Here is a 25,615-nt window from a genome sequence, read left to right on the forward strand (position 1 = left end):
TGGAAAATTCGTAACGGACCTCGATTTCAGCGGCTGCGGAAATATATGTTTGACCAATGAAATCCTTTGTTCCAACTGATCGTCACATGCTTCTGTTTGTTGAACAGATAAGGTATAGGTATTTTCGGGACCTTGGAACAATGGGCGTTTGTTTTCGGAGTAACGGACTGTCGGACAAATGGGCTTTTTTCAGCCAGCCCTTGTATCACGTAAAACTACAAAAACTAAGGAATCGCTTGGTACCAACCATGTCATGTTAGCTTGTTGGGAAAAACGCTAAATAAGGCTCCAAATTTACGTTAAATGTTGGCGAGGAAAAACTGGCACGGCCATTTTCAAAAGGGGTCCCTTGATCTCTGACCTCAAGATATGTGAATGAAAACTCTGAGATGATGAACACTATGAGTTAAAACTATCTTATTTGATAAAACAGATGTTGACAGACAAATGTTTGAAATCGCAATAACAACACATCGTAACTTAAGTATCGTGATAATATCGTGGGGCCTCTGGTGATTCCCACCCCTATCCGGCCTCATTAATGAAAATGGAAAACGGCAACGTGGATAATTCGCACCGGACCCGCTGTGCATAGGTGTGGAAAATACAAATGCGAATTTACCGCATTTTCACATCGCACTGGTGACAAACGGCTTTTAGTGGAGGGGCCAATCTCACCTTAACCCATACACAGTTTCCCAACTAGTGTCACATGACATCATTAAGAGGCAGCCAGATAGGGCTTGAGGAGAAAACTCATTTACATGGTGTTTTAGAAAAGGTTATCTCCTGTCAGTCCCAGTCATAATCCTTTCAAGTCCAATCATTTGCCTTCCATTGATAGCACGCCACACGGCTCCGCTGATGAATAAAGAGACTCCACTAATTTAAAAAAATTTTTTGGAGAAGGTGATGATAATACCGTAAGCAAATAGAATATGAAAAAAAGGAGAGGTCGGTGACAGAAACCACTAGTCTCTCTGCAATAATTAGCAATTGACTCTGCCACAAAAATGAGAGATGTTTTCTTTAATTTGATACCTACTCCAAAGCAAAAGGCATGAATTTATTCCCAGTCAATACAAAATCAGCCTTGACATTTATTTTACATTCGTGATCTGAATGATTTTTTTATTTGGACATTTTTAAATATAATTTCCATCTACTCTACCTTGCTCTTTTTATATGCCATCCCTCACTCAGTTAAGTGTAGTTTCATTTTCTCATACTGGTGTGGGCTAACTTTAGAGCTATATGATATACTATGACCTGAGGTGCCCTTACAAATACAGTACTACAGTTGGCCAAGAATGTTTGGCCAAATTACATTTTAAGTGGACATGTGAAATCTTTTATGCTATGCATGATTATCAGTTGAACAGCTCAAGGAAAAACAGTGTATGATAAGGTAAATTCTACTGTACCCTGATACTTGTAAATACAATATCTCACTCTGTGGTTTCAGTACATGTGAAAGCATAAGAGGCAGAGTTGATGAGATGATATGTGGCAAACATGCAGGTATTTCCTCTCAAATACCTGATCCATTTCTGTTAAATTTTTCATGCCCTTTCGATCCACCAGATACTCTTTCATACTGATCCACCGCGCAGAGGAGCCAACCCCAACGCAGTGAATGGAAAATTTGGGGATTATTTTACATGCTGCGCAGGAGATGTGAAAAGCAGGGCACAGAGACTGATTTAGCAATAACTGAGAAATCTGAGACAAGAGCAGAAATATTTTGTGTATTAATTACCCGGGCGGTAGGTAGAATTACTTCTCACCAGCTCATGTGTTGATGGCGGTGGTGGAAAAAAAAAAAAAAAAAGCAATAAAACATTTTTAAAAAAAGGTTTTTGACCCTGGTCCTGTGGCTGTGCCAAGGATGAGTTAAGAAGGCCAAAGCTTTTACGTGACCCAGGTGAAATTATCATCTGGTACATTACTAGCATGGCTGTGTGCTGGTATCCTGCCTGACATGCAAACTGACACAACAGGAAATTTATGGAATTGAGTTGGATCAGCAAAACACAGCAATCCTCCTTCTCTGTACATTTTCCTCTCTTCTTCATGCAGAACTTTATCCCTGCACTGCTTGCCGTCAAACAGTTTTCCCTTTTCCCCACTCTCTGACCCTTTGCGCTAACCTGGATGAAAGTTAATGGGCCAGAATTAATCTCCACGTAATGCAATTAAACTATACATTGACTATATTTCGCCTATGTCCTTGGGGAAGTTGTCCAATTTAATGGACTCTTAAAATGAAAGTGATGTTTCAGTTCACAAATGTGTAAAAAAAAAGAAAAAAAAGGGGGGGGAAAGGATTCATTCTTTTCACTCCTGAAGGTGACACAATAATCATGTTATTTTTCAAATACTTTACACTAAAGCTTCACAGGGGATTATGAATTATGAATTGCACTTAACATGCCATAATATCCTTGCAGTAGTTATAATTCAGTCATTTTCAAATCGTTCAGTATCAGTCAGCATGTAGAAATCTGTGGGGAAGTGCACTGAAAGTGTGTATAAAGTTTACTCTATATTCTTTAGTGTCAAATTTGATCTCTTAATGTGGTTACTAAGATTTTCATGCTCTTACATGTAGAATATTTGAAATATTAACCTCAAATATAATTATCTAATGAATTTTGACAGCATAGCATAATGAGCATAGAAGATCAGAAGAAGTTTCTTTATTCAGCATGTCCTTTGGTACAGTCACTTGCAAAATTGTGCAGGACTGACTTATAGTGCAACCATAAACAGGAAGAGCATTGCCTCAGATCAGACTGCTTGTTTGTAGACACATAAATACACAGATGTACAGATGCTGCACTAGCGTGCCGTGCAGAATCACTTTTCCTGTTTTTAAACTTACTACAGTTCTGAAATATGATAGCTGCATCACATCCAATTATAAACATTTATTGGTCACAAAAAGAGATGCACTATCATGTAGTAGATGTAGTTCTAGTAGGTTAGCAATCTTCCACTATCTAAATAAAAATATGAGAGAGGGTTGTTTCAATAATTGGGCTGAGAAAAAAAATAAAATTAAAATAATAATAATAATATATACAGTATATATATATATAGATATATATAGTGCCAGATTGCTCTATTTGTAACTTCCGTATTTGATGCCAAACAAAAAAAGAAATGGTCAAATATATATGTTCCTCTTCAGCTACAAAGCATAGCAACAGTGTATAACACTTGTTGAGCGAGCATCAGTCAATCAACATATCCTCAAACGGTTCGTATGATATCTTATGAAAAAGTTATATCTCCTTTTATGTTCGTTCCCCTATGAATGTCCAGCAATAAGTTTAGGCAACAAAACTACTTAGTTAGGCTTTGGAAAAGATCAACTTTGTTAGGATTAGGCAACAAAATTAGCTACGAACGATGTATGAGAACAGCCTGAGTTTTACTATGGAAATTAAGTTATCAACATTGCTGGCAGCAGCTTTAAAAAGGAAAATCTGAAAGCAGTGATAGGAATTATTTCTCACACATAGGAGCTCACTATTTTACTTTTTCTCTTTGCAGGAGAAGCATCTGCCCTGCGAGACTATGCAGCCAACACCATGAATGAGTTTTTGGGAATGTTCGGTTATGATGACCAGCAGGTAAGGGATGAGCTGACCAAGAAGATCAGCTTTGAGAAGCTCAAAGCCGCTACCTCAGACCCCTCATCCCTCAGCAGTGAGGAGGCCTCACGGCGCGCCCGCTTCTCCAAGTACGAAGAGTACATTCGTAAGCTAAAAGCCGGCGAGACCCTACCTTGGCCCATGCACGCTTCCCCGCCCAAACCAGACGACCTCAACCCAAAACTGGCCCAAGACAAGAGCGCTACCATGCTCCAGACCTCTGGGTGCCTCCCAGGGGCCGAGGCACAGATCTACCCCCCCAGCCTGGACCACAAACAGCCAGGAGGACCTCAGCTAGGCTCTTCCCAGCCACCAAATCCCTCTCACATCCAGAACATGGCGTCCCGAGCCTCCAAGTATGACTTCTTTATTCAGAAGCTGAAGATGGGCGAGAGTCTACAGCAGCAGAACGGTAACACTTACAAGCGACCCTCCAAATACGACCTGGAGAACGTCAAGTTCCTGCACCTCTTCAAGCCTGGCGAGGGCAACCCTGACATGGGCGGCGCCATCGCCTTTAAGACTTGCAAAGTGGGCCGCCCTTCGAAGTATGACATCAGAACAATTCAGAAGCTAATGCCAGGAAATCCCGAGGCCTCGCTGATGCCCAATGTCCTCGCAACGGCACCAGGGAACCCGGGAGCTCCTGGTGTCCCCACCGTGGGCGCTACTGGGGCCAGCATCGCTCCAGGGCTCACAATGGACCAGACAGGACAAATAAGCTTCAACGCCGCCGACTACCTGAAGTCCAGCTTTTCCAAGACTGACTCCATCACCACGGGCACTGTGTCCTCCGTTAAGTAAGTCTGCACAAACGTCATCATACGAAACTAGAAAGCACTCGGAGAGCACAAACCTCCGCCAAGGCTACGCAATGCTTCTGATTAGTTTTAATGTGTTTTTAAGGCCTTTACACACCGGGAGCGTGATGAATAAATTACCCGAAAATGCGAAACACTCGCCTGTGAATATTACACATCAAAACTACCTACCGGCAGCAATGCTAATTTGCGACAGTTGCAACACTTTTTCAATAACAACCTCTGGTGAACAGTTACGCAAGGTATATGTCTAGGGCTTTTATTTCAGAAGATAAGAAAGGAAGGAGTGGATCTAGTCTGCGCTGCCTTTGTGAATAATTAAGCTTGCTGTCTTGTTTCAGACTACGTAGCCTCGGTATTGTTGTACAATATAGTGTACGTTTTGATTATGTCCATTCTGCACAAAGTGATTGGTTGATGCCTTTATTCATGGTGCAAAAGCTGAGAAAAATCAACCCTTGTTCCGAAAAAAATACGCTTTTTTGCCGCGTAATATTTGCGTTTTGAGTGAAAGTACTCATCACAAAACAACAGTTCGGAAAAAATATATTGACGTATGAATTAATCGTACAAAGAAAACGCCCCCTGTGTGTAAAGGCCTCTCACCTGCATCAAAATACACATATAGATAATGTTGATTTTTGACATTAATCCTGTCTACGAATACTTGTGTTATGCCAAAAATTCAAAATGGTAGAAAATCAGTGTCGCCAAAAATGGGCGTGGCCTATATGAATAGATATGTGTTTGACCAGGGAATCGAGGGGTAAACATTGTTTTCACACATTTCACTTCAGCAGGATTGAGCCAAATATTCAACTAACAAACAGATGGAAAAATGGTGCAGAAATCAGAACCTTGGCAGAGTTAACACTAAGGTAATACATAATACAGACAGCATGTACCCCATTGCTTCTCATCCTCTCTCTTATTTGTAACTGTGAGATGTGTGCTTATTGACAAAAAAATATTGTGTGACGTACTATATAACAACTTATTTGCACCAAAATAATGCATACCTCTTAAAACCAGCTAATAAAAAGCATAAGCTGTCCATTAAAATTCCAATTTAAAGTTTATTGGTGGATTGAAAAGATCCCAGGTTCCAGTGGAACACCTTGGAGCTAATGTGAAGCTCGCATACACTTAACTGCTACTGTGAGTCAGTTAGCCTAACGCAAAGGTAATTGCTACCTCCACAGCAGCCAACAGGAATGTAGTGTGAAATAGCGCATGGCGCCCAATAGATCCACGACATGATGAGTTGCGAAGGCACATGAAGTGTTTACTCGCTGTAGCACTCCGTGGAGACTGATTTAGCACAGTCATCGCAAAGTGACTGACTTCTTTCGTTTGGCTAGGGTGTAACAACTCTCCCTTTAATTACTTCGGAGCCATGACTAACCTCCCGGCGAGTCACAGGGGCCGACTCTACACTGCCTGACGAGTGCACTTTAAAGGAAGCAAACGAGGGGTTTGGGGAGCTAGCCTACAGTCGTGTGCACTACCGGTAGGAAACAGCTCCCAGAGTCTGTTTGATTGGTTTTGACCTTGTCTCTAGTTAGTCGAGACCTATCAAAGACACTGCTCAAGAGCCCTCAGGCACCTCTCCCTCAGGCTTTGGCCTTTGTCAGGTTGGGGCTCAGCAGAGCTGCAAGCTTGGCTAACTGACCCAGTCTGGTGCTTGTACACAGGGAGGAGAGGGGGTGCTGGTGAGAATGTCTGGCAGCGCATCCTCCCCTCTGGGCCAGATTAACCTCAGGTCATCCCCCGTGTGGAGCTGCTCACATGGAGCTAAATGCCATATCTGAGAGGGAGCAAGCAGAACCAATACTGTATTATGACTGTCACAGCTTTATGAAGGGAATCACATCACAGGTGACAAAAAGCTCACCCTGCTGTAATGTGATAAATTCCTCTAGATTTCCTGTTCCGAATTGAATCTGATCAAGTCGGTCGATTAGTTGATCTGAAGCTGCGGTGTTGTCTTACGTCTTTGCTCCAGACTGATTGGAGACAACCTGACATCAGCATTAGAGCCGAGGTCCCCTCAGAGATTATCAGAAAAGACCTTTTCAGAGCTTTTTTTCTTCCACATCCCCATTATCCAGTTTTGCATATGAGCACTCACCAAAATACCCCCATAAAAGATTAATGTCCCTTTGCTCCTGCATTTTGCCTTTCATTGGTTGGGAGACCATGCATCAAAGTGTGCGCCTTCCATTCCTGATTCATACGCCACATGAAAACGCTGTTATGCCACAAGAAAATGCATATTGATAGTCCAAAAGTTTGGGAGCGGCTTGTAAGTAAATATTGTGTCAGTTTGTTTTTATTAACAACAGGCAGCCCAACCTCACCATTAATCCTGTCTCTTTTGTGTTTGCTGTTTGCATTAGGAATGGCCTGCCACCAGATAAACCCGCCAGCGACGACATCAACCTATACCAGAAATATATTGCCAGGTATGCAAATCCCTCAACGTGCTACGCCAATGAAAAAATATGCCCAAAACAGAGATGAACCTTTTTTTTTCTTTTTTTTTTCATCCACTGATGGTGTGTTTTATTCAGTAGATCGTAGACTGGTATGAGGATGTTCTGTGTGCAGTAAATTGATTAACAAAAGACTCAAATTTATGTGCTGAGAGGAAGTCAAAGGATGAGGGGGTAATGAAAGTGAAATGGTTTGATGATACTGTAACTGGTTGAGTAAATGCTCACGGTGTGTATAGCACTAAAACATCGAGGAGAACATAATTCTGTACTGTTAGCTAAGAGGATATGAGCTTAGGCCGGGTTCTGCTCGAGTTCTGACGTTTATTGTTGAACACACGAGGAACCGACTGATCTGAAAAGTCTGTCATTCACACCGACAGAGACAAAAACATCAGGGGAGGGGGAGGTATCGCGCGTTTCAATGGACACAGAACAATGTCCCCCGTTCTGGATTCATTTTGAGCCGACACTAGAAAGGTGATTATCATTTGTTTGTTTATTCCGTTTAAAAAGAAAGAAAAACAGCATTTGAAAAGCCAAAGTGGCTTTGGCGTTAATGATTACTTCTCCAAGCCATAACATGAAGGGCACAAATCAAAGCCTTGGCACTGACAGACACACACACACACATCCTCTTCTACACACACACACACACACACACACACACACACAAAACCCCTTCCTTGGACTGATTACATTTTGCAAGAAGATTTAATTAAGGAATTTTTAATGAGGCTTCTGCTGGCACTGCCAAGAACTGTTTTGATATTTGCGCTGCATAATGCATAAAATTTGTCTAAACATCTCGGCAGTTGATGCACGGGGAGGCTGCAGATAAGCCCAGATACAGTTTCAATTTCCGTGTTGGGGTTGGGGAAAAAAAAAAGAAAAAGGAAAAGGAGAGGAGGGAGGGAAAAAATGGAAAAGGAGGGCTCATAAAAAGGGCAAATGTAGCACCGAGAGGGGAGGTAGAAGCGGGGGGAGGGTCCTCTTTAGAGCCGGGGCTAATGAGTGCACACTAATACTAAAAAAAACAGCTTTGTAAACGTGTTCGCAACCAAAAAGAAAAAAAAAAAAAAAAAGTTCTTCATCTCGTCACTACGTTACAGTTTGATGTTTTAAAGAGCTTCCCTGGTAGTGTTTAGTTGCCGTTTTCACTCTTTAAATGCTTTCATGCACCCACTATTGCCTCGGCACTTTGATCTGTGTATCTCTATTGTAACTGGAGATGCGCTGCAATCTCTGTATCGTGGCGATATTAATATTTAATCTGCTGCTGAATAGCAGCGGCCCATTAGGCCCCCTGACGCGGCAAGTGGGAATTGTCCAGAGGCAAAGTGATACAGCTGGGCAATGAGCAGAAGGGTGGGCCATAGTCTCAGGGGGGTGGTGGTGGTGTGGGGGGTGGGGGGGCTTTGTGTGTTCATGAGTGTAAATGTGCGTGTGAAAGAAGAGTATAGAAAACACTAATGGTTGGGACATATGTTGGCTTTAATGTGTGTGTGAACACGTAGTTCGACTTCTGGTTTTGTCTTCTCAAAAAGAGCCATCAGACCTTCCAAAAGCCGCCTCTACCTCCAAACACACACACACACACCAACTTAAAAAGAGTAGTGGATATGCCGTTCAATTAGCTTAATGAACTCAGCAAAGTGATCTGTAAATGCAGCTCTGGGATAATCCTAACAAGGAAAAAACAGAAAGAGAGATGGAAAAAATATTACTTAGCCCCCTTTTCCCCCCCTCTCCTCTGCACTAGCAGATGGAGCTCTTGGCAGCAGCAGTGCAAATGTTTATTTGTGTGTTTTCACTGGTAATTGGAGGATTTTAACAGTCATCATCGTCAGGCTTATAATCACCACCGTAAAAGTGGCTGTACTGTAGCGAGCAGCGCCAGACTAAAATCCGTTTTTTTTTTGACGGGAGAGTGAAAAGGGTTCGGGGGGTGAAAAGTAGACGGAGCTGTTCCCCCCACGTCTCAGGATACCTGACCCCTTTTCCTCACGGAGTAAAACTGTGGTTAACCTGAAAGAACTGTGCATTGATTTGATAAGGGGTTTTCACGGCGTCGAGAAATAAAGTAGTCATGGGGTTACCGATCCTTGAGTGGGTGTGTGTGTATGCGTGTCGAGGGGAAAGGGTTTCAGTGTAATAAGTGTCTCTTACGGCTGCTTTGGAAATAAATGGAGCTAATTTGGCTGAAATTGGTGTGACAGACGGGTAAATTGTTGCAGCAGTGTGGAAAGCAGAAGTCGGTTTTGAAGGTGCGAGCTGTGTTACTTTGAAGGTGAGACGAGCGTAATGCCTTTGAGAACTCCTTCACCGTTTTTTCTTTTTTCTTTTGTGCTCTTCCTGGTATTTCAAATCATTTCTTCACTAATCACTCTTGATTCGCTGTTGATTATTTTTGAGTCACACCGACACATTTCTGAGCCGCTTTTTGTCATTGAGCTTTTTCATCCCTGCGACTGTTCTGCGTGCGATAAGCTCTGATGTGGTTCTGAACCAGTGTTGATGATGTCATTTTATTCACTGGCTCTGTGTGGCTGTTTCAAAAAATGTGTAATTGTTGAAATGTGTCCTGCAACTTTCAGGTTCTCTGGAAGTCAACACTGTGGACACGTGCACTGTGCCTACCAGTACAGAGAGCATTACCACTGCATGGACCCTGAGTGTAACTACCAGGTGAGCGTGAGTACTTTACAACTTTTTTGAGCATCACTCACATAATACACATTTTCTCTGCCACCCTCACTGGTTAAAACCATAGACTGTAGGCCAGCCAGGAAGTCAGCATGGCCCTGGTTTCCTACACAAAAAGCCAATGGGATTGTTCCATTGGGTTTTGGATTATTGCAGAAAATAAGATCTGTGGCAAACAAACGTTTATGATACTTGCACGTTTTGTTCAGCAAGATAATCTCATTCATAAAACACACTGACTTCAAGCCCACACACCCGCCCGAGCCAATCACGAGCCGAGCACAGCTGCAGCTTGCTAGCGTGAGCCGCCTAGCTGCTACATTAGCACCAGTAAGAGATAATGTACAGCGAGCTAGTCATTGTTGTGAAATAAACCCCGACAGGGCGATGTGAAGGGGTTTATCTCACAAAAATGACGCGCTAGCTGTACATTATCCCGTTTATTACACGGCTACTTACTTAAGAAATCAATAAATTTGACACAAAAACGGTCCGCCAGAGTCCGAGATCAGAACTGTGTCCATAGCAACGGTCTGTTATACATAGCAACGGTCTGTTACAAAGGAATAACATACCTTAGAACACCGTAATTGACCAATCGCAATCAAGTAGTCAACAAAGCCGTGTAATAACTAACTAATATCTCTACAATTACATTTATGATCAAACTAACACATGTTCTTTTACACAGACTCTTGACGGTTATGGAAAGTTAAAGTGACACCTCCTCTCTCGTACAATTCCCGATCTTCCGTCAATCATCACCTCTCGGTCCCTTTTTATAACATCAAAGACTTATTGGAAAAAATGAACACGTGATCATACATCAGCGTAATAAGAACTACCTAAAATAACAGAAGCCATCTTCGGATAAACCTTTTTGGTGTGTACTTAAACTTTTTAGTTTGGCCCATGTCCCATCCGCTAACATGGAAGGGGCGGGATTTCATAACAAGTTTAGGTTAGGTGACTTAAAGCGAAGCATCTTCTCTTTCATCAGGAAGTGACAAAGGGGATGTGGTGATCCTTGGATAGACAAACAGGATAATGTGTCATCTTTCATTAGTGGGGTCACACCCAGCCAAAGTCTACGAAGATGAAAAGTTTGTTGGCCTTTGGTCTGCCGAACAGGCTACGAGTGTTTACACCTGCTCAGTTTGCAGGCGTCGTCCAGGCACAGTTGCTCTTTGACAGTTGCCCTTTTATCACAAAGGGTTAGTTGTAAATATGCTTGAAATATGTCTCTTTATTTATCTATGTGTTCGTTCTTTTCTAAAGACATCTGCCACTGACTGGGGGCCTGCCTTTAATCCCCTTTCACGTTATTAATCTCGTCCTAGTCCCAGGAGTTGTCATGTATGGCACAGGAAGGAGAAAAAACACAAAGCAGATCATAATACAGGCCCTGTGTTTGCTGTAGCATATGGCCTGAGAGAGTTAGACAAACACGGGAAGATTTGTCAAAGATGTCAAAAATCCATGCACAGCTGGAGCCGTGTGTGTTTTCCTTCCTTTCCTAACAATTTTCTGAATTAAGCCATCTTCGGCTGTAATCTCCTTTGTCTGCTCCTGATCAAGAGAGATTACCGCTCGATAAATATTGTTTATGTGCTGAAAAGCATTACAGATCTAAGCTTTCATTTTCTGCATGAATCCCACTTCACAGTCTGATGGGACACATTCTTGGAGAAATCATTTCATGTCATTATTTAGAGCGTTAGTTCGGGTTATCACGGCAATTTCCACGGTCAGGTTCACATTTCTCTGTTGCTTTTTTTTTTGCGTGTTGCGTGGAAACACAGATATGCTTTGGAAGCCAGCTCTCTGGGATGTCAATACCCTGAAAAAAAAAAAAAGGAAGAGAGGCAGGCAGTGACGAGCAGCCCCTTTCGAAGCGATAACTCATGAAATGTTACATGACACACACTCCTGGAATATTATCCCACTGCCAGCCTGCGGGCTATTGGCTGAGTCTTAACATTCTCCTTTCATGGGCTTGTACATGAGGGAGAGTGTGCATCTTGCCACACTAGTGGGAATCCTAAAATAAATGTCGCAAGTGGCTCCCAACCTTCATCACCACTCAACTGAAAATGAGATCTTTTTCCCAGTCAGCTCTCTCTGTGGCCTATTTTGGACGGCCTGATGGATCGAATGTACGATGACCGCAGTTCAACTTATCTTCCGGTCATCATTAGATACCAGAAAGCCCCAAAGCTCAGAACTGAGCTCAGGAGCTTTTTTTTGTTCAAAAAGCGATGAATCCACAGCATTCATCAATTAGATTAAAAATCCTAATGAAGTGTTTGCTCCTGCAGGAGTCAAACATCTCAGAAATATGCAACGGGGAAACAGGCCAAGAGCGAGGGAATGAACAGCTGTGTGCGATCTGAGATCTTAGCTTTTTACTTGTGTGCAAGTGGAACACATGACACAAAGCAATTACCCTACTTTGTACAGCAATTAGTTGCTTTTTTAGAATAGTTCTTTCTGATGTTTTTTCCCTCAACTGGAGATAAATATGGATTGAAGACAGAACTGTCTCATTGATTCGCGCGTCTCCCGTTACAGTTTCTGTAACATCAGCTTAAGCCCAATTACAGCAGATTTGGTTGCTGAAGTCTCTGCGGAGTGACTTTTCTGTTTTCCCTTCCCGACTTCTGAGTGTGGGAGGGATTTTTTTATTTATTAATTTTGTAATTTTAGAAGGCGGGTCTCTTAGCATATTCACTCATCATTACAGGCACCAAAAGCGAGCGCTTACGCTTTAATTAAAAATGGAATCATATCTCAGCGAATTGAAAGGGAAAACGTTTTTTTTGGTTGGCTTGTTTGTTTGTTTGTTTCTGTTGTCTTCTGTTTTCCCCTGTGCATGTCTGAGAAACCATCTGCATGGAACATAATTTTTCCAGAGACAGAAAACATCAGAACTGTGATCTTGCATGTCAATTGAAGCATCTTAATTAAAAAAAAAAAAAAAAAAAAATTTTAATGGAAGGGAAAAATGTAGAGATAGTGGGGGTATGAGGAACATACTTCATGATCCATGTGGAAGCTTGGAGAGTCCCAGAGCCTTTGGTGCTGCATTTGGATAGGACATAACTTTGAGATATGCAAAGTACATCAATAACCACAGAACGCATCATCTTTAAAGACCTCATGGCCCTCTCCATTGCAGTGTGCACAGCCCGCCCCAGCTGCCAATTGGCTCCTGCATGTTGCAGCTGCTGCTTCCACAGAGATAAAGTGACTTGTTGCTGATTCTGTGACTGGTTTAAATAAACACCAACCTGTTGCCGTACATTTTTTTCCCCCCCCTCCTCCCCTTTTGCAGAGGTTTACCAGTAAGCAGGATGTAATCAGGCACTACAACATGCACAAGAAGAGGGACAACTCTCTGCAGCATGGCTTCATGCGCTTCAGCCCTCTGGACGACTGCAGCGTCTACTACCATGGCTGCCACCTCAATGGAAAAAGCACCCATTACCACTGCATGCAGGTACACTCCCAAGACTCGCACCTCCTCCTACACACATACACACAGTAAACCCACAGTAGGCATGCATGCACACAAATGCACACAAACACGGAAACAAATCAAATTCTGCACATATGGCCACATGTGCTACATACGATACAAATAACCCACGACACAGGTATGCTAATAAAAACATGTGAAATATAATTCATTATTAAATTTACATTCCAGAGCCACACAACAAGCATGGTTGTCAGTAAACCACATCTCACATAGTCCATATAGAGTCTAAAGGCTGCTTGTGTATCCAAAACAACTTTTTTACAGCATTTACATCGTTCCAGGAAAGTTTAAAACAGGATAAGGCAGGATAAAAAAAAGAGTTGCAGAGCAGTTCCACACTTTTTCCATTTACACCAAAGTGTCTTTAAAGAGCAGTTTGGCAAAACGTGTCCTAAAGTAAATAAAAGAAAATTGAAAAAAGGGTTTGAATACACGTGAGGCCTCTTGTTCTTTCCCCACCTCTCCACTCTCTCGCTCCTTAATTGGCATGGATAAAATTCAGTAAGGTGTTTATATAAACTACACATTTTTCATCTTTTAGTACCAAGCAGCCAGTTGAAGATTATTCCCCCTTCTGGATTTGTTTAATTTTTTACATCTGCTTATTTTCAACGTGTCATTGTGCCGAGAGCTTTCTCACCGGCGGGGCAGCAGCGCAGCAGAGGATGGCTTGAGATATATTCTTTTTTAAACCCCTCTAACGGCGTAATTGTTATTAGGACATTTCAGCCCTTGTTTTAACAGTCCCTGAGAACCTGCAGATGTTGGCATCGGCTTGCCTGATTTAGCGAGGGGAAAAAAACAGAGTGGCATTTTTTTCATTGTTTGACTCAATATGGAGAAGTTGCCCGGTTTGTGCGGGTGAAAAGTGCCAGGGATGATATACAATTGCTGCTTTTAATTCAAACATTACCTGTTTTTTTCCCCCCTCTGTTGGCTCAGAGTACCAGAACATTTTAAACTAAAGACAGTCATCTTGCTCCCATCTGCTTTCCTCTGCCCCCTCCACCTCTCAAATTTGTTCTCAGAGTTACAGTAAGTTTGTGGTGACTGCGTCGTCGCACTCCAAATATGAATTTCATTTTCTAAAAGGCAGCTTTGCCAGGAAGGTACTGTAGTTTCAGCTACCTGCTGTGACCACCGCCTCTTTCACTCTCATTTTTGTCTTCTTTTTTTTCCAATTGTCATAATGACAAGATGTTTTCCAATTCACGGGTTCGACTTGTACTGCTCTAGTGCGCAAAACCACAAATTTAATTGTTAACGTGTGAAAAAAACCTTCTTCCACCCATTTCTAGGCCACCCGCATTTTCTTAACCACACTGAGCTCCTTTCTGTACAGCGTGTACAGTACATCAGATCTCTATAAAGCACTGCCTTTTAGTAGTTGGCTTTTTCAAAACCATTCTTGCAAACTGAAACTTTCATGTCTGCTGTGGGCCCAGTCAGATCTTGTTTTTCGATTGCCATGCTTTGTCTTTGCTGTGCAGGTGGGCTGCAGCAAGGTGTACACCAGCACCTCAGATGTCATGACCCACGAAAACTTCCATAAAAAGAACGCCCAGCTGATCAACGATGGCTTCCAGAGATTTCGTGCTACTGAGGACTGTGGCACAGTCGGGTGTCAATTCTACGGGCAGAAGACTACACATTTCCACTGCAGGTGAATATTGTTGGCCTAATGTGGTGGATGTTTTTTTTTTTTTTTTACATTTATAAAACCTACAGTACATTAAGCATAAATGCATTAAAAACAAACAAAACAAAAGCCAACAAATCAGCAGCAGAAAAAAGGAATATAGGCCAGGATGTCACAATACCAGAAATTTAGTTGTCGATATCAATACCAGTGAAACTCCACAATTCTAGAAACAAATTCTGGATTCAAACAACTGGATTTATTCAAGTTTCTCGCCAAAAACGACATTTACAAGATAATATTTGAACACATCGTGATAATTTTAGAATTTACCTTTACTCAGTTTTATTGAATAGAGCCTAAATGCATCATAATGTAAATCAATGGCACCTGACATGTTGAAATCGTCTGGGCGAGAGCTAGTTAATGTTAGCTGTTAGCAGCCAGGTCCTGCACGGAGCTAACAGCTAACGCTAACTAGCTCTCATCCGGCCAATTTCAACACGGATTTGTTGTTCGCAATGTAGCATCATCAGGGAAAAATTAGGGTCGATAGTGAGTTTTCTGCGTCCCAAATACATTTTCTATACTAGTCTAAAGTCCTGACGGTACTGTAGAAAAACGGGTATCATCACGTTTTCAGAATTTTGGCATCGACTTGGTACCGAAGTATCGGTTATCGTGACATCCCTAACATAGGCACATTCAAAATAAATTACAAATATATGATAGGCAGCACATAAGTGAAATAACGACGAATGGCTTCCCTGTTTCTTGGCCTGCGCCATTGGTATCTTTGACACAAGATAGAAGGAAAAAGGAAAAGAAGCATCAAGCTCTTATTTTGAAGAGCAGAACTTTTATCAATGGAGATGGAGAATCACTCGGTTGATTCATTAAACTCCCTCCCTGAAATGTATCCCTCTGGCAAAGGTTGCAGGTGGCGACGTGTCAATGAGCTGCTGCTGTGTTACCGAACCGCCTCAGCTATCATTCCTCCATTGTCAAGTATTTGAATCATGTGGACCCTCTCCATGACTCCCAACTGCAACGAGGAGGCTTTGTAGTGGAACATCATAGTGAATCATGTTTTCCTTTCTTTTTTCCAGGCGCCCGGGATGCACATTCACCTTCAAGAACAAGTGTGACATTGAGAAGCACAAGAGCTACCACATCAAGGATGATGCCTACGCCAAAGATGGCTTCAAGAAGTTCTACAAGTACGAGGAGTGCAAGTACGAGGGCTGCGTGTACAGCAAAGCCACCAACCACTTCCACTGCATCCGCTCAGGCTGCGGCTTCACCTTTACCTCCACTAGCCAGATGACCTCCCACAAGCGCAAACACGAGCGCCGGCACATCCGCTCCTCCGGCGTCATGGGCCTCTCTTCCGCTTACCTGGTGCCGAAGGATGAGCAAGAGGAGTCGAGCAACGATGACCTGATGGACTTCTCAACCATCAGCAGCAAGAACTCCAGCCTGAGTGCCTCGCCGACGACCCAGCAGTCCACCACTGTATCGCACCTGTTGGCCACGCCCACCACTGCTGTCTCCTCCTCCTCTACATCAGGCCACACCCTCAAACAGACATCCTCGCTGCCCAGCGCAGGCCAGCGCATGTCCAACCTGCTGTCCCAGGCCCTGCCCAGCAACATGCCGGTGGCCCTCGCTCTGTCCAACAGCGCCATGGCCGCCTCCAACCCGTTCTTCCCCCTCATACCCAGGCTGCCTCTCCAACCACCTCCGCCAGCCGCCAGCCTGATATCAGCTGTATCCTCTGGGGCCCACTCCATGCCCACCAACTCACTGACCCAAAGCTGCTCCACAGTGGGTGCAGACGGCGCCATGGCCTCGACCCCAAACTCCTTCGCCACCTCCTCCATCATGGAGAAGATCTCGGCAAGCAAAGGTCTGATATCGCCCATGATGGCCCGACTGGCAGCTGCTGCCCTGAAGCCCTCCAACAACTTCGACACAGGTCAGTCACTTCACAGATAGTCATCATTGTGCCTCATTTATAGGGCTGCATGACTTTGAAAAACTATGTAATTGTGATTATTTAGACTGATAGTGCAATTGTGATATGATTTGCGATATTAGTCGAATGACCATTTTCACGTCATTACTGTCATTTTCATTGAAAAATATATGAAAATGATTATGATGTGATTTCTTGCGAGGATATTTACCAATACAAAAATGTTTTCTTAAGTCTGTAGAATATGATGTGTAGGCCAGGACATCTCTGCAAGAAAATATTTAATTTAAAAACACATTTTGCCTTAAACGATTCTAACAAATTTAATTTTAAAACATTGCAGTGGGCCATATTGGGATTTTGATCAAATTTCAATTCATTATGCAGCACTAATAATTTATGTGGATACTTAGCCAATTACACAACGGAAAATAGTTTGTACTCAAACAAAATCTCCAACAATTTTGAATATTTGCATATTTTCTCCTTTTTTTATTGTAAAGTTAATATATTTGTGTTTTGGATTGGTGGTCAGACAAAACAAGCAATTTGAAGACAACTATCGATAATTGACAGATTAATTCAGCTCTCTTAATATTTCCTTTCCTTAATGCTGTAACTGAACCAGCTTAACACACTTGTAGGGCTGCAACTAATGATTATTATCATAGTCGATTAATACGTTGATTCTTTTCTCGATTTCTCGATTAGTTTGTTTGATCTATAAAATGTCACAAAATGGTGAAAAATGTCAATCAGTGTTTCCTAAAGCCCAAGATGACGTCCTCAAATGTCTTGTTTGTCCACAACTCAAATATATTAAGTTTACTGTCATAGAGGATTAAAGAAACTAGAAAATATTCACATTTAAGAAGCTGGAATTAGAGAATTTAGACTTTTATTTTCTTAAAAAATTACTCAAACTGATTATCAAAATAGTTGGTGGTTTATTCAGTAGTGTTGCAGCTCTACACACTTGCAAATTATAAACCCTAGAATAAATGTGTAGTCAATTGTAAAGATGAGCTTTGCTTGTTACTCTATTTATAGAAAAAGGTATTGAAACATATGACAAACAGTAACCTTTTGAGCCACGTCAGAGAATATACTGCATGTACACTAAAAGCCACATCCCTTTTTCTGTGTGTGGACTTCACTCCACTACAGCCAGAGCACACAGAGTGCACTCAGAGGTCATTTCTATCACTACACCACAGTGGAGAGAAAGGCAGCAAAACTGCCGCTTTCAGGCTTAAAGGGGCATACCGGAGGCATAGTCCTCTGCTCTGGGCTTGTTATTGTGTTGATCGTTTGTTAGATACCCACAATCCATTTGGAGATAAATGCGCTGACAGGGGAGAGTAGAGCCTGTAAAAGTCTCTTATGATGTTCAGAGTGGGGGCTCCTGGGGCTTGTGTCGAACATGTTTCCTCATCATTGGTCTCTTATCTATGTCTGCGCCCGTTCCAAGCAAATGGAGGTGGAATGAAATTAAGTTCAGAAATTGCAAGAACAAAAAAAATGTCGGGGTTTTTTTCTTTTTCTCGTATCCTCTATGCAAACCGATAAAAAGAAAAGAAAAAAAACAGAAATCGCTCAGGCAGAAATGACTCAATGCACCAGAGCTGAGTTTTTTTTTTCTCACTGTCACCAGAACTCAGACACACTTGCATGCATCAGCAAAGACACAATTTTTGAATTTCTAGAAACCCGCTGTTCCCACAAAAACATGTCAATATCTATTTAGCATAAACACAACTCACATAAATTTTGGAGCTTAATTGCCTTGTCTATGTTTATCATATTGCTCGAAAACAAAGCTTCTGGAAATTAAGTTAAAGCATTAAATTGATAATGCACTGCAGAGCGCGATCTTGCATTCAGTTAGCAGCGGGGCCTCCTGTGCTGAGCCCGAGCAGGTGGGGTGCGGATTGTAAATGGGGCTGCAAGGGGGAGCGTCTCCGGATGTTGGGACTGGGAAGGATTACAATTCCTGGTGGTGTTCCTGGAGCAGGACAGGCCCTGGGAGAGAGATGGGGCAGCTGCTCCGGGGAGCCGAGCTGAGCCCAGGCTGTCAGGCTGAGCTCCACCTCTGGGCTTCCAGCAGGTAGTCTGAACACTGGGAAGGCCCCCACTGAGGGTGGGGCCTCCACAGATGGTGCCTTCACCACCCCTCTCGTTGTCTCACTGAGAGGCTGCATCTCAGATCTCTCTGCTTGATAGCCAAGCTGGTTTGAAATAATCTCCTCTATCTATCTCACCTACTTTATGGTAAAAGTTGAGCGCATGACACAGGATGGAGAAGCAGCTTAAGTTTTGGTTCTCATATTTGCCTCATAAAATGTGCGATGTGAACAGGACATTTGGGGCTAAAATGAGGAGGAAGTGGTATGTGCTTCTCAGTCAAAAAAGGTGTGAGAAAAGTCTCAGTGTTTGTGGCTATTTTTCACAGTGTTTATTTCTTTCAACGGGTTGTGAAACTTCGCCTCTTTTGTGGTGAATTGTGTATGTTTCTGCTTTCAGTATTTTTTTTTTTTTTATTAATGTTCCGCTCTAATTTACCCCTAAGTGTTTTTCCCAGAGATTCAAGCATCTGAAGGGTTTACTAATTAGACACACAGTACAAATGATCTTTCACAAGCTCTGTATCTTATCCAGAGTAATTACATGGTGATACATTATTCCTGGATAATTTCCAGAAAGAAGCTGCTTTGAGTCATTTGTCCTCCCTCTTTGCGAAGTGGTTGGAAAAAAAAATAAGTTCATGATGTGCAGCAGAATAAGAGATTTTTTTGCATTTTAATCCACTTTAAAAGTAAACATATCCTCTAGGGCTGGGAAGATTCACCCATCTCCCGGTTCGATACTATCATAATACTTGGGTGCCGATTCAATATGTATTATATTACGATTTATTGCAATTTTTGTCAACTTTTTAAGCACTAGACCATGGGAAAAAGTTGAATCATACACCCCTTGGGACTTTTACTTTGGAAAATCTCTAAATTGATTGAGTAAAAATGTTTGATTTTCAGCATGTATGTAGTCAGAGATGTCCTGAAGACAAATATATAAGTCATTGTCAGGAATTATTTAAAAACAAAAAATTCCAGTAACCCAAAAATCAAAGAATAAAGACATTTCCCTCACAAATTAGTGGAATTTTCTTTTTAATCTATAAGAGACATGTAGTGTTTTAAACTACTGATGAAAATAATCCAATCAATCTTATTTCCATATATGTATTTTGTATATACAGTTCCTTTTGTTAAAACCTTATTTTGAAAACCGGATGTAGTCACATGTGTATACTTCTGCTAAGTCCGTCGCTAGCTCTCCCGTCAGCTCCGTTGGCTGAATAGACCGCACGTTACCGCAATACAATAACATTTCTTGTCCATGACAGAGTTAGCATGCAGCTTTAGCCGTGATGTCTAATTCTGCTTTTCCTGGCAACGTGTGAAACCCAAAGTGTTTCCATACTTTACTGTGTGTGTAGTGTTTACAAAGTTTGTTTTAAAAATGTGATAGTGCAGGTCGTATCCATGCAGACTTTTCTGCCTTTTTCGTCTAGGCTCGCTGCGGTTGGTTGACGGATACAGAACGGATATGACGTCACGTTACTCTGACTACATCAATAAAATCGGTAACTTCCTTCTACCTCTGTATAGACTCAAATGATAATCATGAATTGTGATACATAAATAAATTGATTATTTTTCCCACCCCTCTGATATGTAGTGAAGGAATGCTTAAATCATGTGTAGATCATAGTGAGCGGCTGCTCTTGATATAATGAGCTCTCATTTGGTCTGAGAGTTGATTTAATTGTCAATGACAAGGCAGGATCTGTCTGGCTAGTTAATTTTGGGTGTACTCTTTTCAAGTTGGGGGGGAGGGAAGACTTGGTAAGCATTCAGTGACCTCAAACCAGACGCAAAATTGTTTGCCTGCTGTTTTCCTTTAGCCCCACCCCGACTCCACCTCCAGCCACTCCAACCTCAGCCATTGTCAAACTGAACTGACACTGACACTTCCCCATCTCCCAGCTTTCAGCTGACAAGGCCCAAGACTGGCTTTTCCACTCCTATTCTGCCTGATATGTCTCTGGGTCATCTTGTATAGCAAGGGGGGGGAACTCTGGTCGGTTTCCCCCTTACGTAGGCTGGTCTTGTTTTCTCTGCAGCAAGAGAAAGGAGAGGAGCCTCACCAGGCTGAGGGCCAAGGGCACACACTTGGTTGCCCATGACCTTGCCTGTCACTATCCCTCAGCACCAGCCCTGATTCCTAAACAACAGATTCCTCACCAAACCAATCACGGCCGCTGGTGCTCCTCAGTTTTACAGTGCCTTAGAGGCTACACAAGGGTCACCCCTCCCGCTCATATATATTTTTTTAAATAAACCACTTATTGTCTACCAAAAAGCCCTGCTCTCTCTGTGTAGCCCCAGGACAAATTAATATTTCAATCCCTTGGGGATCGGGGGGGGTGGGGCAGAATTCACCTTCCTGTCAGCATTTTTATCCCACGTCGTCCCCTGCTCTTTATTTATTTCATTTCGGCGCTCCTGTCCCCGCTCACAGCATCCACTGAATACCTATTTGGAGGAGAATGTGATCAAGAGGTCATGCTATTTGAACCAATCTGATTGGCTGTCAGCTCCAATCTGACCGACATAGCACCCCTGTTCCTTGTGGGTACGCTCAGTGGCATTGGCTGCCGTCCGTTGTCAGGCCAACGAGCAGCCTGGGAAGGTGGGAAGGGAGGGGGGGTGGCCAATCTGAGACTGCCACTTTCCCTCAGCATTAGCATCTCACTTAATGACCAGTTAAGAGGCAGTCTGGCAAATGAGTTGTGACAAGTGCTGCAGAAAAAGGAGTCTTTTTCCCTCATATCTCCCGCCTCTCAATCACCATTTAAAAGGCTTGACGGCCTGACATAATTTCGCAATAATTATCACTCGGAGTATTCTTTTCGGGCCAGGACAGAAGTCAGATTGGATCTCATCATAGGGGTAATAATGCTGACCAACAATAACTTTGTTGTCACTTCTCTCATCTGCGTCTCTGTCTTGATCCTCAGGGAACGGGCAGCCGGCTTCAGCCAGCCAGTTTAATCTGGTTCAAGTGAAGCAGGAGCCGATGGACGTCAACTCTGGGGCCTCCCAGGACTCCACGCAGGAGCACAGCCTGGACCTGAGCAAGAAAGACCACAGGTACGCAGCTGCATGGCATATAGTAGGATTGTAAGAAAATATTGAGTATTGCGATATTATGTTTTGTGATACTGTATTGATTCTCATAAACACTAGAGATTTTTAAACAATAGTTTACATGATTAACTCAGTCAATACTTTATTTGCAAAAATATGCGCCATCTCAAAGTAGTGCTATGATGTTGGATGTTACAAGGACTGTGATGAATACAAAATTGCATACAAAAACTAAACATTATTTTACTCCAAATTCTTGCATATACTATAACAGTTTTCCTAAATTTGATTTTTTTTTAAATCGCACTATATAGCAATTAGGGCTGTCGATCGATTAGAATATTTAATCGTGATTAAACGAAAGATTGTCCATAGATAATCACAATTAATCACAAATTAATCGCATTTTTATCTGTTCAAAATGTACCTTAAAGGGAGATTTTTCACGTATTTAATACTCTTATCATCATAGGAGTATGCAAATATACTTCTTTATGCAAATGTATGTATATATTTATTATTGGAAATCAATTAACAACACAAAACAATGACAAATATTGTCCAGAAACCCTCACAGGTACTGCATTTAGCATAAGAAATATGCTCAAATCATAACATGGCAAACTCAAACAGCTGTCAGTGTGTCAGTGTGCTGACTTGACTATGAGTTGCCCCAAATTGCATGCGATTAACATAAAGTGGGCTTGTCTGTAAAGGGGAGACTCGTGGGTACCCATAGAACCCATTTTCATTCACATATCTTGGGGTCAGAGTCAAAGGACCCCTTTGAAAATGGCCATGCCGGTTTTCCCTCGCCAAAATTTAGCGTAATCTAGTCTGACACCAGTATCTTCACTCCAGCTTTAAAACTGAGTCCGCTACAACCTAAAAATCCCAGGTTAAAACAAATTTGCGTTAACGCGTTATCATCACGTTACCTTTGACCACCCTGATAAACAAACTAAACTTTGTTTTACTCAGATTTTATGCAATATATCCCCTTACTTACAGAATTGCAATATATTGAATCGTAACCCCTGTATCATGATACGTATGGTATTGCTAGATTCTTGTAGATACACAGCCCTAGCACATAGAGGGTTAATGCTGTATGGAAAATGTTGATTCTTCCTAATATATTCACAAAATAAATCAACAAGGAAATAAGGTTTCCCTGATTGATAGATGATTTCTGCAGTCTTGGCAGCCAGGGTTATGCACGCAATTATTTATCAAAAATATATCATTTATATACCTATGCATACAATTATAAAACCCTCAACATATTTCTCCATTTTTGTGTGAGAAGGATGTTTGTATAAACCGTCAACTCCAATCTTCCCTTCACTTCGCAGTAGATCTTATTTCTTAAGAAGACAGCATTTTTCTTCTTCATTATACAGGCACACCTTGCGTGATAAATAGTAATATTTACTGTTCTCATGCAAATCTTGACTAAACATTGTTCATTTTCCTTGTTCCAGTAATGAATCAAACGGACACCCTGTACCAGGGAATACATCTCTTTTATCCTCGCTTATGAATAAGGTAAGATCCATCCATCAAACGCCTTTCATCCCAAGACAAATTAGCGGGACACGGAGGGGCCTGTTTGTTTTTTTAATGTTTCACCGCTAATAAGATGAGTTTGTATCATTTAAATTTTCCAGCCATTTTTCATACAGTGTAATTTTCACTGCACCTCTCACAAATTAATATAATGAAGCAGTAGCTGGGTGCCATGCCAGATATATAGAGATGTTTGTTTTTTGATGAGCTGTTTTGAACTCGCCGTCCATTTTTTCTCCTCCTTTATACTTTTTCTTCCCCCGCCTCGCTCTGCATTTATTTATAGAGTTTGTAAATTATTTGATTAAAAAGTCAGGGGGAGAAAAAAACAAGAGGAAGGCGCTGCCCTCATTTGTTACCGGGTCTAAATGTTAGCGTATGGAAATTTAAATGTGTTTTTGGGAGAAGATTAAAATGGACATCGTCTTAATCATACATCTCATCTGATTGATACAAATGTGCCAGGTGGTTTCCATCACATTGATGATGTAATGACAGAGCAGCCTCCTTTTTTTTTTTTACCCTTGCCAACTGGTCAAGATGTCCTCCCACCCATCCACACACGTCGTCTTTTTTAACCTCTCCCTGTGAGAGCTTAACTTCAGAGTTGCGCTTCTCAAAGCAGTCATTAAACCCTGACAGCGGAGGAGCTTGTTGTCCAACAGCTCCTCGTGTCATGTCAGCTTTTTGGGGGGTTTGATTCAAGCCATCACATCACATAAAAGGGTTAACAGTTGCTCCCAGAGGACGCTTGGCAAACACGCTTGGCCTGCACTCAAGCAAAAGCCTGGATGTTTGTAAATCTGGCTGTGCTTTTTTGCTTCGCCAAAAACATTTGTGTGTGTGTGTGTGTGTGTGTGTGTGTGTAGAAACTCTCACACTCTCACTAACATATGCAAGTGCCCAGCTTACGTATGTTCGGCTAACCCGGCAGCTGGTTGTTTATGTGCTATGTGTTTTGTAGATGTCGCAGGTGAACCCTGCCCTGTTCAACGCCATGAACCTGAAGACGGAGCTGGAGGCGGGCCAGGGCGGCAACAGCTCGGAGGCAGCGCACTATCTGAACAGGGTGCTGAAGAGGCCACTGCCGGAAAAACACACTGAGATCTGGAGGACATACCTCCGCAGGTATACAAATTGAAGGAAAGAGTCACTTAGTTAGACTTGACTCATTCATTTCGATAGCGAGAAAACAGTCAGAGTATTTAAAAGTAATGTACATAGAAGGCCTTTTCCTGTAAATACAATTCCTCACAACCTGCATCACTGGAAACCCCCTGAAACATAAAGAATCTGGTCTTGCGGGAATTTGACTTACAGTACGACGTACTTACGGCATTTACTGTCAGATCACAAGTTGAACCAGTTGTCCTCTTATTTGAAAAGGCAGTAAATTTACAGTCTTCACTATCTGTCTATGTTAAGGTTTGACACAGATGACTTCTGCGAGGCTCAGTGCGACTTCCTCCAGAAAGTGCACTTTCACTGCGTGGTAGAGGACTGTGGTGCACTCTTCAGCACTGTGGATGGGGCCATAAAGCATGCTAAGTGAGTTTTCCCCTGGTTCATAATCGGAAAATATACCCTTTCCACGTTTTAGCTTTTGGCTGTATTGATCAATATAAAAAAAATTTGTTTTCCAGCTTCCACATCCGGGCCGCCTTGAAGGTGAAGTCGGAGCCTCAGTTCGGCGAGGGCAAGGACTCCGGCGAAGGAGCGTCGCTGCAGCCGGCCGCCCCCGTCTCTATGGCCAACAATCCCTCCATGGATGTGGCACACCTCACCTCCTCCGGTGGCTACAGCTCCCCTACTCCCTCCCTGCTGGCCTGGAAGCAGCTGACCGGCAGCATCCCTCAGATGTCGGCCTCGATGCCCAACCTGCCGGCCAACTCCCCTCTGGCCACCACCTCTCTGGAGAACGCTAAACCACAAGTCAAACCTGGCTTCCTGCAGTTCCAGGAAAAGTAGGATGAACATTTATTTGCCTCTTATTA

The 25,615-nt window shown here is 42.4% G+C and overlaps 1 protein-coding gene and 1 long non-coding RNA gene across 18 annotated transcripts in view; one reads left to right on the forward strand and one right to left on the reverse strand.

Moving 5' to 3' along the window:
- casz1 (castor zinc finger 1) overlaps nucleotides 1-25,615 on the forward strand; it is a 225,604-nt gene that overhangs the window by 184,869 nt on the left and 15,120 nt on the right. For 6 of the 17 annotated variants that reach the window (XM_074645113.1, XM_074645114.1, XM_074645115.1 and 3 more), the window contains 13 exons: nucleotides 3,559-4,459; nucleotides 5,278-5,358; nucleotides 6,880-6,945; nucleotides 9,573-9,669; nucleotides 13,016-13,180; nucleotides 14,713-14,885; nucleotides 15,971-16,839; nucleotides 20,414-20,485; nucleotides 21,923-22,055; nucleotides 23,537-23,600; nucleotides 24,586-24,749; nucleotides 25,047-25,169; nucleotides 25,265-25,585. In XM_074645113.1, coding sequence (XP_074501214.1) covers nucleotides 3,559-4,459; nucleotides 5,278-5,358; nucleotides 6,880-6,945; nucleotides 9,573-9,669; nucleotides 13,016-13,180; nucleotides 14,713-14,885; nucleotides 15,971-16,839; nucleotides 20,414-20,485; nucleotides 21,923-22,055; nucleotides 23,537-23,600; nucleotides 24,586-24,749; nucleotides 25,047-25,169; nucleotides 25,265-25,585 — 3,229 coding nt within the window. The remainder of the gene's footprint in view (nucleotides 1-3,558; nucleotides 4,460-5,277; nucleotides 5,359-6,879; nucleotides 6,946-9,572; nucleotides 9,670-13,015; nucleotides 13,181-14,712; nucleotides 14,886-15,970; nucleotides 16,840-20,413; nucleotides 20,486-21,922; nucleotides 22,056-23,536; nucleotides 23,601-24,585; nucleotides 24,750-25,046; nucleotides 25,170-25,264; nucleotides 25,586-25,615) is intronic. The other 11 variants (XM_074645107.1, XM_074645104.1, XM_074645112.1 and 8 more) reach the window with 8 other exon arrangements.
- The window catches only part of LOC141773262 (uncharacterized), a 69,457-nt gene that overhangs the window by 36,443 nt on the left and 7,399 nt on the right, over nucleotides 1-25,615 (reverse strand). The gene's annotated exons all lie outside the window — the stretch shown is intronic.

This window comes from Sebastes fasciatus, chromosome 8 (genome assembly GCF_043250625.1).
Source record: "Sebastes fasciatus isolate fSebFas1 chromosome 8, fSebFas1.pri, whole genome shotgun sequence".
Classification (NCBI taxonomy): Eukaryota; Metazoa; Chordata; class Actinopteri; order Perciformes; family Sebastidae; genus Sebastes; species Sebastes fasciatus.